The sequence below is a fragment of the Dasypus novemcinctus genome, chromosome 19 (genome assembly GCF_030445035.2).
Source record: "Dasypus novemcinctus isolate mDasNov1 chromosome 19, mDasNov1.1.hap2, whole genome shotgun sequence".
Taxonomy (NCBI): Eukaryota; Metazoa; Chordata; class Mammalia; order Cingulata; family Dasypodidae; genus Dasypus; species Dasypus novemcinctus.
In genome coordinates this window covers 40,753,860-40,770,234 of record NC_080691.1, presented here as the reverse complement: position 1 = coordinate 40,770,234, position 16,375 = coordinate 40,753,860, and the positions used below count along the sequence as shown (strand labels likewise).

The 16,375-nt window shown below is 42.4% G+C and overlaps 1 protein-coding gene and 1 long non-coding RNA gene across 5 annotated transcripts in view; one reads left to right on the top strand and one right to left on the bottom strand.

The window, feature by feature from the left end:
* Window positions 1-5,678, top strand: part of PRR14L (proline rich 14 like) — a 79,310-nt gene extending 73,632 nt beyond the window's left edge. For all 4 annotated transcript variants that reach the window (XM_058281701.2, XM_058281698.1, XM_058281704.2 and 1 more), the window contains one exon: window positions 1,049-5,678. In XM_058281701.2, the coding sequence (XP_058137684.1) occupies window positions 1,049-1,325 (277 nt within the window). In that variant the 3' untranslated portion in view covers window positions 1,326-5,678. The remainder of the gene's footprint in view (window positions 1-1,048) is intronic.
* LOC131274606 (uncharacterized) overlaps window positions 1-16,375 on the bottom strand; it is a 63,562-nt gene that overhangs the window by 13,324 nt on the left and 33,863 nt on the right. The gene's annotated exons all lie outside the window — the stretch shown is intronic.

Genomic DNA, 16,375 nt, shown 5'->3' with positions numbered 1-16,375 from the left:
CACACTTGAACTGGGGTTGTGGGGGGGGTTGGATGAAATGTGTATTGGGTTATGTAGGTATAGAAAATGTAGTTTCCTTTTAGTTCTTAGCGTTTCCCGGATATGCTGTCTTTCTGAAGACTAATCACTAATCTTCAAATACACCTCACAACCCAAATATAGTTTTACTTTTGAATCTGAATTTAGTTCAAGTACATGAACATTCATTTGTCTTTAGAGGATGTCTTTGGAGGCTGTACCAGGAGGAATTCTAGGATGTGTTTGGATTTGTGCACTGAGACAGTTGTATATGGCTATTCATTGCAGCATTGCTAAATAGTAAAGGACTAGAAACCACCTTAAGAGGGTCCTGGTTAAATTAGTGTCCATCCTTATAATGGAATATATTGTATAACAATTAAATAAAAAGAATGAATCCAACACCTGTATACTAAAGGGTACTGTTAGGTCAAAGAGGCATGGTACACAGGACAGTGTGTGTGGTTTGCTACCATTTGAGTAAAAAATTTTAAAATGAAGTATCTATGCCATGGATCAGCAACCCATAGGCCAAATCCAGTAAGCTAAGAAAGTTTTTTTGCATTTTTAAAGGGTTATAAAGAGGAGACAAAAACGAATATGGGGTAGAGACCTCTGTGCCTCATAAAGCTTCAAATATTTATGATCTGGCCCTTTACAGAAAAGGGCCAACCTTTGATAGTGCCTGTGTATTTATGCTCATCTGTCCATTGAATGACTTGAGGGATGGGGGGAGACACGAAGAAGTGTTAATGCTGTTACCTGTGGGGGTGGATCTCATGTTTATTCTAAATCCTTTTGTACATTTTGAATTTTTCACCACGTATGTGTATTCCACATTCATAAATATTCATTTTATTCACAAACAAAATAGACCCTGTCCAGAGAAAACAGTTGAGTACGGAGTTGTTTGTTAGTGCAAGTAACTTTCAGCCCCCATTGAGAATAAGGGTTTTGGAGACCTGGTTGCTGAGTCAAATGGGTCAGACTCAAGTAGTGCTGGTAATTCCGTTTTGTCCTCCATCTTTAGGTGTTTGGAGACCATCTTTGAGGAACCTAAGGAACGCAATGGTACGCTAATCTCAATCAGCCAACAGAAGCGGAAGAGAGTTCTAGAGTTTCAGGATTTCACAGTCCCACGAAAGAGGAGAGCCCGTGGTAAAGTCAAGGTGGCAGGCAGTTTTACCAGGGCCCAGAAGGCAGCACTGCAGAGTCGAGAGCTAGATGCTCTTTTGATTCAGAAACTAATGGAACTGGAGACCTTCTTTGCCCAGGAAGAAGAACAGGAGCAATCATCAGGTTGTTGAGAAACAATTCTGTTTGGGAGGGGCTGTCTCAATTTAGGTTTTCTGGACCTCTTGGAAGAGGTTGCCTGATTTTGCCCTACTGCCCAAACCACTCAAAAATGAAGTCCGCTAACTTTTACCTATTTCAAGGTGCAAACATTTTAGTGACTGTTGAAAGAGGGTCCTCTGTTTCTCCTACTGAGCGTCGCACCTCAGGAATGCTCCCTTTCTCTCCTGGAGACGATCCTGAATGACAACTGGCTTCCTCCTTCTGATCTCTGCCATCCACAGGAGGAGGAAACAACGTATCTTAAGTAACACTAGAATTCCAAGGACTCACAACATTTGCACGTCCATATGAAAGTTCCGCATTGTTTACGGTGGTGCTAGACCAAGATTAATTAGAAGCGTGGACTAGGGAGGTGGCCCTGGCATCCTGTCCTTTGGGGTCTCAATGGCTCATGTTAGTAGTTGAGGAAAGATGAGCTGTTGTGTTTTCTAATCCTTTGAGTAAATCTGCCTGCGCAGAATCTTTGTGTGTGTGTGTGTGTGTGTGTGCGCGTGCGCGTGCATGCGCACACATGCACTTGTGTGTATGTATGTCTGTGTGGCTTTTCCTCGTCATTTCCTCCCCTCTGTGACTGTGAGTCACTAGTGCCAGAGGAGCCCATCCAGGCCCCATTCGAAGTAAGTTGCACTTTTTAATGTTGTGGTGTTATTTTCATTTTTTTATCCCCTTCCGTTTTTCTTTTCTTTTTTCTTTCTTTTTTTTTTTTTTTTTTTTTTGTATTATTGCTGCATGTTCGGAGCCTTTAAATGTGATTTTAAAACAGTTTCTTTAAGACATTAAGGAGAAGACAGTATATGTCTTAAGAATATATGATAGGCATTTAACCCAGTTTATTGGTGCATGGCATGGGACAATGGAGAGACCTTTTCCCATTCACATGTTTCAAGCAATCCTTTCCCCATCTCCAGCTTCTAGTGTAGCTCATTAGAGGGGAACACTTTTTATATGGGTTCTCATTCTTGCCCACTAAGTAGATATATTTATTTTAATGACATACATAAGAGCAGGTGTGTCTCCCAGTCATTTTTTTAAAATACCAAGATTGGGTATGGATTTTAGTGAGTTTTATCTGAAATGGCGAGTTTTATCTGAAATGGTGGAGTGTTAAGGTTTAGTACAACAGCTCGGGTGGTGATAAAGTCCAACCCCAAATGTCTATGGCTCTCAGAGCAGCCTGCTTTATGGGTTGGAGAGGGGACCAGGTGGAAGTTCACGTCCAGGTGTGCATTATTGCAGTTGGATCATGAAATTCCACGGCGAGCCTTCTTGAGGGCATGTTGTTTGTACTCTGGGCTCCTGTGTCATACCTACTGGAAATTTTGTAGAATGCTAGAGTTAACTGAGTGTCTGCATTTTTGCCTGCAGGAGCCTGTGCGCAGAAGAATGCTGTGGGTCAGCAGACCTAGATGTTTCATTCCTTTTCCAGTGACTCCCTATGTGCCCTGCTCTGCTCCCTCTCCTTTCCTTCCCTTGCATTTTGTCTGCTCTCTCACTTCTCTCCCTGCCTTCTTCTCCCCCTCCCCCCTAAAGAAAAACAAGAGTTCAGAGAATTAACATTCCTTGTTCAGTGAGTGGAATGCTAAGTCCAGCTCTCCTGCCCCAGGACACTGGTCACCTCTTTCCATCCTCCTAGGAGCCACTGCTAGGAAGCAGCAGGTGGGAACTGTCGAAGCTCCAGAGACATTTTCATGTCAGTTTGTTAGAGAAGAGTGAATGGTGCTGTCCTACAATGTTGGCTGTCTCTCCAGGTTTCTTTTCTTTCCACATTTGTTAGTGGGCAGGGAGATAGGGGGTGGGGGTGGGGGGGTTTCCGTGTGCCTTTCCTTTGCAGGTTGACAGTCTGTGCCCCACTGGAGCATGACATGAGCAGAAAAGAGAATGTGCCACATCTGTCTGGAGGCCCACTGTCTCAGGCATAGCATTAGGATGACTGAAGTCCATACATGATCATCCACAGAGGCTTCTAAGGTCATGGCCTAGTAGGAGAGAAGAGAGCCAGGTTTTTTCACCAGCTCTCAGTGATGCTAACCAGATTCTGCCATTCTACATCCACTTTGCCCAGACTGTCTAGACACAACCTGTGTTTCACCTCAATACCTCTCCTTTCCTGGGACAGGGTTCTTGGACGCTAAATGCTTCTCTTGGTCTTTTTGCTTTGGGGAGTGGGATGAGTAATACATTGTGCCCTTGTACAAATATTTTTGGGGGAACTCCTGCTGGGCAGCTTACTTGCTACCAGTGAGTTGACAGAGGCCTGTTGGCCAGCTGCATCTCCAGTGTAGACGAGTCAGCAGTGTGGCAGCTATGCCATCCAGCAGACTGAAGTTGAGGTGGGCACAGCAGGGGTATCACCAGCATCACAGAGATACGATTTCAAGTTTGCCTGTTATAGATGTGCCACTCAAATAAAGGCCAGGAGCAGTGATTTGGAAGATTAGTGTCTAGAAGTGGAGGATTGGAGGAAACGGAGACCAGGGTTCTTAGAAAACCCTACCAGTCTTTCCTTGCCCTAGGAATGAAGGGGAGAGCTGCTCTGAGGCTAACCCTACGGGTCCTTGAACTTCTTGGCCTATCCTCTGGCTAGAACTCTTCCACCATCCAAAGTTAACAGGACCCCCACTGCAAACTTGAAATTTCTTGCCTGAAGTTGACACATGGGTTTATCGCCCAACCCATCTATCAGCCACACCTGTCTTAACTTCCTGTTTAGCCACGGACCTCACCCACTGCAGTGCTGTCAGTGGTCCTTCAGAACCTGTGGTGCCCGCTCACGAGGGGGCACCTTAGCTAGCTGCTGACATGCCACCTGCCCAGAAGTACAGGAGGTTTGGTTCTGTACAAGAATTGATAAGTTTCCAGTATGGAGACTTCCCACCCCACGTGATAGCTTACTCAACTCTCACTCACTTCCAGAAGTTTAAAGTTTTTAATATGGGAAAGAGAGGAGAAATCTCAGGTCCTGTCAGGGTTCTGCCCATCAGCTTCTCACTGAAACTTTCAACTATGGTTTTTTCCCCATCTTTCAGTTTTTAGCTGTATTTGGCTTTCCCTTCCTCCATCCCATCCTCTTCTTTTCCTTTTTTTGTTTTTGATCTCTTTTCCTGTTTCATTTCTCCATTAGTTTGAACATACCTCATCACATGTTAAAGCAGATTATGTCCACTTTTTCTTACTGACCTTACTCTTAAGAGCTACAACTGAGGGAGGTACAGTGGAAAGACAGGTAGTGTTTGCCTTACTCAGAGCCTGAAGAGCTCAGAAACTCATGCTGTGAATCCCAAAACTCAGCGCTCCTCCTAGAGCTGTGAAATCATGACTCTTTGTCACACTTTTGCCTGAAAGGGTCTTTTGCGTGGGCATTAGAGCCAACCTGAGATAAGTTCCAAATCCCATTCTCTGGGCATACTTCACCATGGCTCATTCCTGCCCACCAGGCTAAGAGAAGTGGACTGTGTAGGACTGCAAAAGTAAATCCAGGGCTTTGGTGTGGCCTAATGGAATGCAGAGCCTTCGCTCTGTCTCCAGGCTGGAATTCCATCTCATAATCAATCCCATTAAATACATTAAGATCCGTGAAAGACCAACTTTTAGGCAATGATAGTTTTCTCCCATTACCAGAGGGGGGAAAGTCTGCAGTTGGTGCTTTCTTTAATTCCCTTGGGGATTTTATTTTGTTTTGTTTTGTTTTGTTTTGTTTTGTTCCAGTAAGCTTTTCTCCTGGTATCATGGAAAGGACCCCTTAAATACCACATTGTGGGTGGCTGTATCCAAAGTATAAATAATTGGCCAGAGGTGCAGAGTAGCCTTTCCTAGATTCATGCAGGGGAAGGGCTCCTTGCCAGAATTGAATGTCTTATATAAGCTGGCTAGGGAGAAAGATTTGATTTTACTAAAATCAAAAAGTTTAATGACTACCATCTAACCACAAATTGAGCAGCAAAAACTACTTGGATCATAAAGCGGGGGTCCCCATATAACCCACATCTAGCACAGCATATTCTTAGATTTAATGCTTGCCAATTGTGTGTTTTCACAAGCCCCTCTCTGGTGCTGAATTGGATTTGAAATCTTGGTAAGAGGCCTCTGCACCTCCTTGGGCTGGTCTGGGCCAGTAAATAGCTGCCTGAAATGTTTATATATTATCATGGTCAATAGTTCAGTGAAATTTGTACATTTTTGGTAACTTTGGCATACATGATTGCCCCTGCAGTTTCTTTTCTGTTTGGTAGTTTGTGACTCTAAAATTCCCACCGCTGTGTGTGTTAATTTATGAAAATAAAAATTTTTTTTTGAAAACCTTTCAAGTAACTCTCAAGGCTATTATTATTAGTATTATTATTATTAACTTGGTAATAAGTTAAAGTTTTACCAGTGATGATAGGAGGTTATATTTTCAATAGACTTTCCACAGTTGTACATCACAACAAGCATTCTCCTTTCAGAGTGGTCACCATTTCCTGACAACTGCCCAGTGTTGAGAATGTGGAGAATGCTACATTTAGAATAACCTTTGGAGCCTTCAGAGAACTTTTAAATTATTTAGTGGTGGCAAATCATCTCTTGTGAGGGAATTTGATATTTGGAAATAGCCAAGAGTCATTTTGGATATAAGTCATCCCCAGTGAAATTAGGTAACATTACTGAACAAATATTTTAGGTATGATTTTTTTAAGTAGTGCAGTTTATTTTCTCCCATGGCTAGGAAATAAAAAAGTTGTAAACTCAGGGGAGAAAATACATTTCATGTTTTAGCAACATCCTACCTTGCTAGGGGTACTGCCTAGAAGGTAGAGTGTAAATATGGTGGGATACAGTCATTCGTTAAAAAAAAAAGTATTGCCTTTTAACCATATATCCTGTAAATGACTTAGACTGTCTTTTTTTTTTTAATTATTGAGGTATATCATTCATACATGAACATACGCAAACAAGTGTATAGTGAAAGTTGTGAACTTAAAAAGCAAACATGCATATCATACAGGCCTCCCAATACATCATGCTGCCACCGACACCTTGCATTGTTGTGAAACATTTGTTACAAACTATGAAAGAACATTGTCAAAATATTACTGTTAACTGTTTTTTTAGTTAATTATATTTAGTGTATTTTTCCCCCAACCTACCCTATTAACACCCTGATTAGTATTGTATATTTGTTATCATTCATGAGACTATGCTCTCATATTTGTTCTGTTAACCATAGTCCATCTTCTACTACTGGATTCCCTGTGTTACACAGTCCCATGCAGTCCCATACAGTCCATTCAAAGTGTATACTCAGTGGTTCTCATTTTCATCACAAAGTTGTGCTGTCATCACTTAAGCCAATTTTAGAACGTTTTCATTACTCCAAAAGGAAAAATCCCATACCCCCTTAAAGCCCCCCAATTGTCCCTTAGTACTGAAACACCTTTTTTCCCAAGGCTGCAAATTATAATATTACTGTTAACTATCATCCATAAATTACATTAGTTGTAATTTTCCCCTATATCACCATATTCTTAACACTTTGTAAAAGAGGCACATTCTTACACTATTAACCACAATAATCCACCATCAAAATCACTATGTATACAGTCCCTAGATTATCCTCAAGCTACCTTTTTTTTAATTATTTATTTTTAAAAATTACATTAAAAAAATATGAGGTCCGATTCAACCCCACCGCCCTCACCCCCCACTCCCCCCACAGCAACACTCTCTCCCGTCATCGTGACACATCCATTGCACCCGGCAAGTACATCTCTGAGCATCACTGCACCCCATAGTCAACGGTCCACATCATAGCCCACACTCTCCCACGTTCCATCCAGTGGGCCCTGGGGGGATCTACAATGTCCCATAATTGTCCGTGAAGCACCACCTAGGACAACTCCACGTCCCAAAAACGCCTCCACATCTCATCTCTTCCTCCCATTCCCCAAACCCAGCAGCCACCATGGCTACCCTTCCCACACCCATTCCACATTTTCTCTGTGGACATTGGATTGGTTGTGTCCATTGCACATCTATGTCAAGTGGGGGCTTAGATTCCACATGGATACTGGATGCACTCCTCCTGCTTTCAGTTGTAGACACTAGGCTCCATGCTGTGGTGGTTGACCTTCTTCAACTCGATGTTAGCTGAGTGGGGTAAGTCCAATAAATCAAAGTGTAGGAGCTGAAGTCTGTTGAGGCTCTGGGCCTGGGTGTCATAATATCAGTCCAGAGATTCAAATCCCCTACATATATCTTAAACCCCAGCACCAACTACAATTCCAATAAAGTTCAAGCTGCCTTTCAATTGACATTTATGTCCTCAGCCTATCTCTTTCAGCCACAATCACATTTATGAATCAGCAGTGTTAGTTATACTCACTATTTGTGTTACCAGCAACCATTTTCCACAATTAAATAAACCTTATTTAAAAGCCTATGTAGGCGGCAGACCTGGCCCAGTGGTTAGGGCATCCGTCTACCACATGGGAGGTCAGCGGTTCAAACCCCAGGCCTCCTTGACCTGTGTGGAGCTGGCCCATGTGCAGTGCTGATGAGTGCAAGGAGTGCCCTGCCACACAGGGGTGTCCCCCACGTAGGGGACCCCCACACGCAAGGATGCGCCCCGCATGCAAGGATGCGCCCCATGTGCAAGGAGTGCGCCCCACATGCAAGGAGTGTGCCCCATAAGGAGAGCCGCCCAGGGCGAAGGAAAGTGCAGCCTGCCCAGGAATGGTGCTGCACACACAGAGAGCTGACACAACAAAAAGAAACACAGATTCCCGTGCCGCTGACAACAACAGAAGCGAACAAAGAAGACACAGCAAATAGACACACAGAGAACAGACAACCGGGGCGGGGGGGAGGAGAGAGAAATAAATAAATCTTTTTTAAAAAGTAAAGAAAACACTCAATTCTTAAAAAAAATAAAATAAAATCCTATGTAGGGAAGTGGACTTGGCCCAGTGGATAGGGCATCTGCCTACCACATGGGAGGTCCATGGTTCAAACCCTGGGCCTCCTTGACCCATGTGGAGCTGGCCCATGCGCAGTGCTGATGCGCACAAGGAGTGCCATGTCACGCAGGGGTGCCCCCTGCATAGGGGAGCCCCACATGCAAGGAGTGCGCCCCTCAAGGAGAGTCACCCAGGATGAAAGAAAGTGCAGCCTGCCCAAGAATGGCACCGCACACACGGACAGCTGACACAGCAAGATGGCGCAACAAAAAGAAACACAGATTTCCCATGCCACTGATAAGGATAGAAATGGTCACAGAAGAGCACACAGAGAATGGACATAGACAGCAGACAACTGGGGCGGGGAGGGGAAGGGAAGAGATAAATAAAAAATGTTTAAAAAAAAAAGTCTGTACATTAAACATCAACTAGCATTCTCAACCCACTTCTATTTCCTAGTAACCTATGTTCTAGAGTTTAACACCATGAGTTCACTCATTGTTCTTAGTTTTTACTAGTGAAAACATGCAATATTTGCCCTTTTGTGTCTGGCTTATTTCACACAACATAATGTCCTCAAGGTCCATCCATGTTTTCATAAGTATCCTGGTTTTATTTCTTCTGACAGCTAAATAGAATCCCATTGTATGTATATACCACATTTTGTTTATCCATTCATTTGGTTGATGAACTCTTGGGTTCTTTCCATATTTTAGCAATTGTGAATAACGCTGTTATGAATATTGGAGTGCAAATGTCAGTTTGTATCCTTGCTTTCAGTTCTTCTGATTATATTCCTAATAATGGGATTGCTGAATCATACGGCATTTCAATATTCAGCTTGTTGAGGTACTGCCAAACTGTCTTCCACAGAGATTAGACCATACTACATTCCCACAACAGTGAAGGAGTGTTCCTATGTCTCCATATCCTTTCCAGCACATACTTTTCTGTTAACAAAGTTCATTTTATAAGGTGTGAAATGGTATCTCCTTATAGAATTGATTTGCAGTTCCCTAATAGCTAGTAATGCTGAGCATTTTTTCATGTTATTTTTGGCCATCTGTATTTCCTCCTTGGAGAAATGTTTGTTCAAGTCTTTTGCCCATTTTTAAATTGGGTTGCTTGCCCTTTTATCATTGAGTTGTATGATCTCCTTCTACAATGTGGATATCAAACCCTTATCAGATTTGTGATTTCCAAATATTTTTTTCTAGTAGGCTGCCTTTTTACTTTTATAAAAAAGATTTTTTTTATTTATTTCTCTCCCCTCCCCCTCCTCCCCCCCCAGTTGTCTGCTCTCTGTGTCCATTCGCTGTGTTCTTCTGTGACTGCTTCTATCCTTATCAGTGGCACGGGGAATGTGTGTTTCTTTTTGTTGTGTCATCTTGCTGTGTCAGCTTTCCATGTGTGCGGCACCATTCTTGTGCAGGCTGCACTTTCTTTCGCGCTGAGTGGCTCTCCTTATGGGGCGCACTCCTTGCGCGTGGGGCTCCCCTACGTGGGGGACACCCCTGCATGGCAGGGCACTCCTTGCACGCATCAGCACTGCGTTTGGGCCAGCTCCCCACGGGTCAAGGAGGCCCAGGGTTTGAACCATGGACCTCCCATGTGGTAGGCAGAGGCCCTATCCATTGGGCCAAGTCTGCTTCCCCCTTTTTATTTTCTTGACAAAGCCTTTTGAAGCCTGAAAGTGTTTAATTTTGAGGAAGGTCCCATTTATCTTTTATTTTCTTTTGTTGCTTATGCTTTGGGTGTAAGGTTTAAGAAACTACTGCCTACCACAGGATCTTGAAGATGTTTTCCTACAGTTTATTCTAGGACTTCATGGTTGTAGCTTTTATATTCAGGTCCTTGATCCATTTTGAATTAATTTTTGTAAAAGTGCGAGATAGGAGTCCTCTTTCTTCCTTTTGGACATGGATATCCAGTTCTCCCTGCAACATTTGTTGAATAGACTTTTCTGCCCTAATTGGGTGGGCTTGACAGCCTTGTTAAAAATCACTTGACCGTACATGTAAGGGTCTCTTTCTTAGTAACTCCATTCCATTGGTCAGTCTGTCTCTATGCCACTGCCATGTTGTTTTCACCATTGTAGCTAAGTAATGTGCTTTCAAGTCAGGAAGTGAGAGTCCTCCAACTGCATTCTTTTTCAAGACATTTTGACTATTTGGGGCCCTTTACCCTTCCAAATAAATTTGATGTTTGGATTTTCCATTTCTGCAAACAACCTGTTGAGATTTTTATTAGGATTGTGTTGAATCTGTAGATCAGTTTGGGTAGAATTGACATCTAAATGATATTTAGTCTTCCAGTCCATGAACACAGAATGTCCTTCCATTTATTTAAGTCTTCTTCAGTGTTCCTTTAGCAATGTTTTTGTAGTCTTCTGTATACAGGACCTTTATGTCCTTGGTTAATTTTATTCCTAAATAGTTAATTCTTTTAGTCACTATTATAAATGAAATTTTTTTCTGATTTCCTCAGGTTGCTCATCAGTAGTATTTAGAAACTCTGCTGATTTTTATGTAATTAATATTGTAACTGCCACTTTGCTGAACTTGTCTATTAGCTCTAGTAGCTTTGTTACGGAATTTTCAGGGTTTTCTAGATATAGAAAGATCCATGAGCACTTGAGAAGAATGTTTATCCTACTGTTTTAGGGTATAATGCTCTATAAATGTGTTAGGTCTAGCTCACTTATCATATTAGTCAAGTTCTCTGTTTCCTTATTTGTCTTCTGTCCAGGTGTTCTATCCAATGCTGCAAGTGATGTATTAAAGATTCAAATTATTATTGTAGAGACATCTATTTCTCCCTTCAGTTTTGCCAGTGTGTGCCTCATTTATCTTGGGGCAACCAGGTTGGTTGCATAAATATTGATTATAGTTATTACTTCTTTGTGCATTGCCCCTTTTATTAATCACCTTCATCACCTCTTAAAATTGTTTTGCATTTAAAATCTATTTTGGCTGATATTAGTATTGCTACTCAAGATCTTTTTAGATATGATTTGCATAGAATATCTTTTTCCTACCTTTCACTTTCAACCTGATTGTGCCCTTATATCTAAGGTGAGTCTCTTGTAGATGGCATATAGATGGCTCATATTTTTTTGTCCATTCTGTCAATCTGTATCTGTGGATTAGGGAGTTCAGTCCATTATGTTCAATGTTATTAGTGTAATGGCATTACTTACTTCATCCATTTTATCCCTTGACTTTCCATTGTTATATCTGTCTTTTTACCCTTTAAATTACCCTTACTAATAATTGTCATTTCTAAAATCTTCTCCGAGTCCCTCACCTTGTCTTTTCCTGTCAGGCTGCAGCACTCCTTTTAGTATCTTTTGTAATTCTTGCCTTTTGGTAACATATTCTCTCAGTTTTTGTTTGTCCTTAAAGACTTTAAACACACCCTCATTTTTTTTATTGAAGTATATCATACATACATGAACATATATAAACAATAAGTGATAGTAAAAGTTGTGAACTTACAAAATAAACATGCATAGCATCATACAGGGGTCCCATACATCACCCTACCACCAACACCTTGCATTGTTGTGATACATTTGTTACAAATTATGAAAGGATATAGTAAAATTATTACTATTAACTACAGTCCATATCTTACATTTGGTGTATTTTCCCTACTCACACTACTGTTACTGTTTTTTTAATATATTTTTTTACAGAAGTTGTGAACTTGGAAAAAAATCATGCACATGTGTAGAATTCCCATACAACACCCCTTACCAGCATACCACACCATGATGGGACATATGTTACAAATTATAAGATGATAATATCAGCCTTTTATCACCAACCACGGTCTATAACATACATCTGTCACACTTTTTCCATACCCTCCAATTATGAACATAGTACATCTTTGGTGTTGATACAAAGATATTATAGTCTTGCTGTTAACTACAGTCCATAGGTCACACCAATTGTATTTTTCCCATCCTTCCCCACTTTTGCACCACCTTCCAATATTGACATACTTCTGCTCTAGCTCACAGAACACTCTTGCATCTGTATCATCAACCACAATTCTCATCTACCTCTGGGTTTGCTGTGTTTTTCAGTCCCTGGATTATTCTCCAGCTCTCTTTCAATTGACATTTACATCCCTAGCTTACCCTTTTCAGCCATAATCCCTTTTATAAACCAGTTGCTGATCATTATAATGTGTTATCATCAACTCTCCATTTCCACACTTTGACAGTCAGGTTAATTAAAACTTCTACATACATTAAGCATCAGTGTACCTTATCTCCTAATAACCTATACTCTAGGTTTTTATCTCTTCTTCTTCATATTTAGTTCATATTAATGAGACCATGCAATATTTGTCCTTTTGTGTCTGACTTATTTCACTCAGCATAATGTCTTCAGGATTCATCCATGTTATCATGTGTGTCACGATTTCATTTTTTCTTTCTGCAGCATAGTTTTCCATCATATGTATATACCATATTTTGTTTATCCATTTTAAACCCACCCTCGTTTCTAAAGAACAGTTTTGCCAGATAAAGGAGTGTTGGCTGGGGAAGCAGACTTGGCCCAATGGATAGGGAATCCTCCTACCACATGGGAGGTCCGCAGTTCAAACCCCGGGCCTCCTTGACCCATGTGGAGCTGGCCCATGCACAAGGAGTGCGCTGCGTAAGGAGAGCCGCCCAGCATGAAAGAAAGTGCAGCCTGCCCAAGAATGGTGCCGCACACACAGAGAACTGACACAATAAGATGATGCAACAAAAAGAAAAAACAGATTCCTGGTGCCGCTGATAAGGATAGAAGTGGTCACAGAAGAACACACAGTGAATGGACACAGAGCAGACAACTGGGGGGCGGGGGGGGAGGGGAGAGAAATTAAAAAAAGTGTTGACTGGGAAGCGGACGTGGCTCAACTGATAAAGCGTCTGCCTACCCTATGGGAGGTTCAGGGTTCAAACCCAGGGCCTCCTGACCCATGTGAGTTGGCCCCTGTGCAGAGCTGCTGTGCACAAAGAGTGCCCTGCCACGCAGGGGCACCCCCATGTAGAGGTGCTCTACGCACAAAGAGTGCACCCTGCAAGGAGAGCCGCCCAGCGTGAAAAAAAAAAAAGCCTGCCCAGGAGTGGCACAGCACACAGGGAGAGCTGATGCAGCAAGATGATGCAGCAAAAAAAAGAGATGCAGTTTCCCGGTGCCACTTATGGTGTAAACAGACACAGAAGAACACACAAGGAGAGGACACAGACAGCAGACAATGGGGGGGGGGGGGGGGATAAATAAAATAAATCTTAAAAAAAAAAGTGTTGGCTGGCAGTTTTTCTCTTTCATTCTCTTAAATACATCATACCACTTTCTTCTCTCCTCCATGGTTTCTTTCTTTTTTTTTTTTTTTTAAGATTTATTTATTTATTTAATTTACCCCCCTCCCCTGGTTGTCTGTTCTTGGTGTCTATTTGCTGCGTCTTGTTTCTTTGTCCGCTTCTGTTGTCGTCAGCGGCACAGGAAGTGTGGGCGGTGCCATTCCTGGGCAGGCTGCACTTTCTTTTCACGCTGGGCGGCTTTCCTCACCGGCGCACTCCTTGCGCGTGGGGCTCCCGCACGCGGGGGACACCCTTGCGTGGCACAGCACTCCTTGCGCACATCAGCACTGCGCATGGCCAGCTCCACACGGGTCAAGGAGGCCCGGGGTTTGAACCGTGGACCTCCCATATGGTAGACGGACGCCCTAACCACTGGGCCAAAGTCCATTTCCCTCCTCCATGGTTTCTAATGCAACTTTGGCACTTAGTTTTATTGAGCTGGTATCTGGTGCATTGCTCTTCTCTTGCTGTTTTCAGAATCCTCTCTTTATCTCTGGTATTTGTCATTCTGAAGAGTAGGTGTCTCAGAGTGGGTCTACTCAAATCTATTCTATTTGGGGTACATTGTCCTTCTTGGATGTTAATATTTATGTCCTTTATAAGGGTTGGGAAATTTTCTATCATTATTTCCTCACACATTCTTTTTTTTTTTATAATTTTTTAAAAGATTTATTTATTTATTTCTCTCCCCTTCCCCCACCCCAGTTGTCTGTTCTGTGTGTCTTTTTGCTGCGTGTTCTTCTTTGTCTGCTTCTGTTGTTGTCAGTGGCATGGGAATCTGTTTCTTTTTGTTGCATCATCTTGTTGTGTCAGCTCTCCATGAGTGTGGTGCCATTCTTGGGCAGGCTGCACTCTCTTTCGCGCTGGGCGGCTCTCCTTACAGGGCACACCCCTGCGCGTGGGGCTTCTCTGCGCAGGGACACCCCTGCGTGGCACGGCACTCCTTGCGCGCATCAGCACTGCACATGGGCCAGCTCCACACGGGTCAAGGAGGCCCGGGGTTTGAACTGCAGACCTCCCATGTGGTAGACAGATGCCCTAACCACTGGGCCAAGTCCGCTTCCTGATTCTTTCTTCTTTTCCATTCTCTTCTCATGTATGTGACACTGATAACATATGTTTGTGTGTTTCATGTTGCATTTAATTTCCTGAGACCCTGTTCAATTTTTTCCATTCTTTTTCCTGTCTGTTTACCTTTCCTTTAAAGTTCAAATGTTCTGTCCTCAATTTCACTAGCTCATTCTTCTGCCATCTCAATCTGCTGTTACATACCTCTAATGAGTTTTTTTTTTAATATTTATTTATCCCCCCTTCCCATCCTCCCACCCTGCTGGTTTTGCTGTTTGTGTTGTCTTCTCTTCTAATTTTCTCTCCTTTAGGATTTATCAGGATTTGATCTTGGAGACCTCTAATGGGGAAAGAGATTCCCTGTCAATTGCACCACCTCATTTCTTGCTTTCTGCTGCACTTCACCTTGACTCTCTCATTGTCTCTCTTTTGATCCATCATCATCTTGATGGAGGACTCACTTGCGCAGGGCACTGGCTCACCATAGGTTTTTAATCGCATCCATGTGTCTTTCTTTCCCATAAGCTCTGTTACTTTTCTTTGAAGGCTTTCAAATTGTTCTTCGTGCTCACCCAGTGTCTTTTTTTTTTTTTAAGATTTATTTTTATTTGTATCTTCCCACCCCCTTGTTTGCACTTGCTGTGTCTGTTCATCTTCTTTGTTTCTTTAAGAGGCACTGGGAACCAAACTCAGGACCTCTGATGTGGAAGGGAGGCGCCTAATCACTTGAACCACCTCCATTCCCTGCTTAGTTGTGTCTCTCATTATGTTTTTCCTCTTGCGTCTTTTGTTGCGCCATCTTGTTATGTCAGCTTGCCGTGCCTGCCTGTTGCACCAGCTCATTGTCTTCTTTAGGAGGCACTGGGAATTGAACCAGGGACCTCCTATGTGGTAGGCGGGAGCCCAGTTGCTTGAGCCACTTCCCCTAGTGTCTTCTTAATATCCTTTATCTCTTTAGCCATATTTTCCTTCAACTCCTTTAATTGATTTAGGAGATTTGTGTGAACATCATTGATTAGTTGTCCTAAATTCTGTATCTCATCAGGTTTTTGGGTTTGTTCCTTTGGCTGGGCCATCTCTTCCTGTTTCTTATTATGGCTTGTAATTTTTTGCTGATGTCTAGACATCTGAATATGTTAGTGAATTTTCTCTGATGTTCAATTTTTCTCTCTTGTGTTGTGGTTTTGTTTCATGGCTCTTCTTTGATTTTTGGTTTAACTTATTCTAAGACTTTAAAATTTACCAACTTAAGTTATGAAAATAGGGCCAGGCCCATGCACCGCGGAGAAATGACGGCCCGTGGGCCATGGAGAAGCTGGCGCAGCAAGATGACGCAACAAAGGGGGACAAGCAGACACAGAAAAAGAATGTGCAGGGAATGGACATAGAGAAGAGACAGCAAAAAAAAAGAAAAAAGAAAAAGAAAGGAACAAGCCACAAGGAGAGGAATAAATAAATAAATAAATCTTAGAGGAAAAAAAAAAAAAAAATAGGGCCAGGCAGCTCAGATCCAAGGGGCCTGGGCCGTGAGCAAGTTCAAAAAGCATTCTTCCTTCAGGGGCCTGGCTTGCCAGAAGATGGCACTCTGCAGCAAGTCTTTCCACAAAGGTATCTGTTTTAGCTTCCACTGTGATTC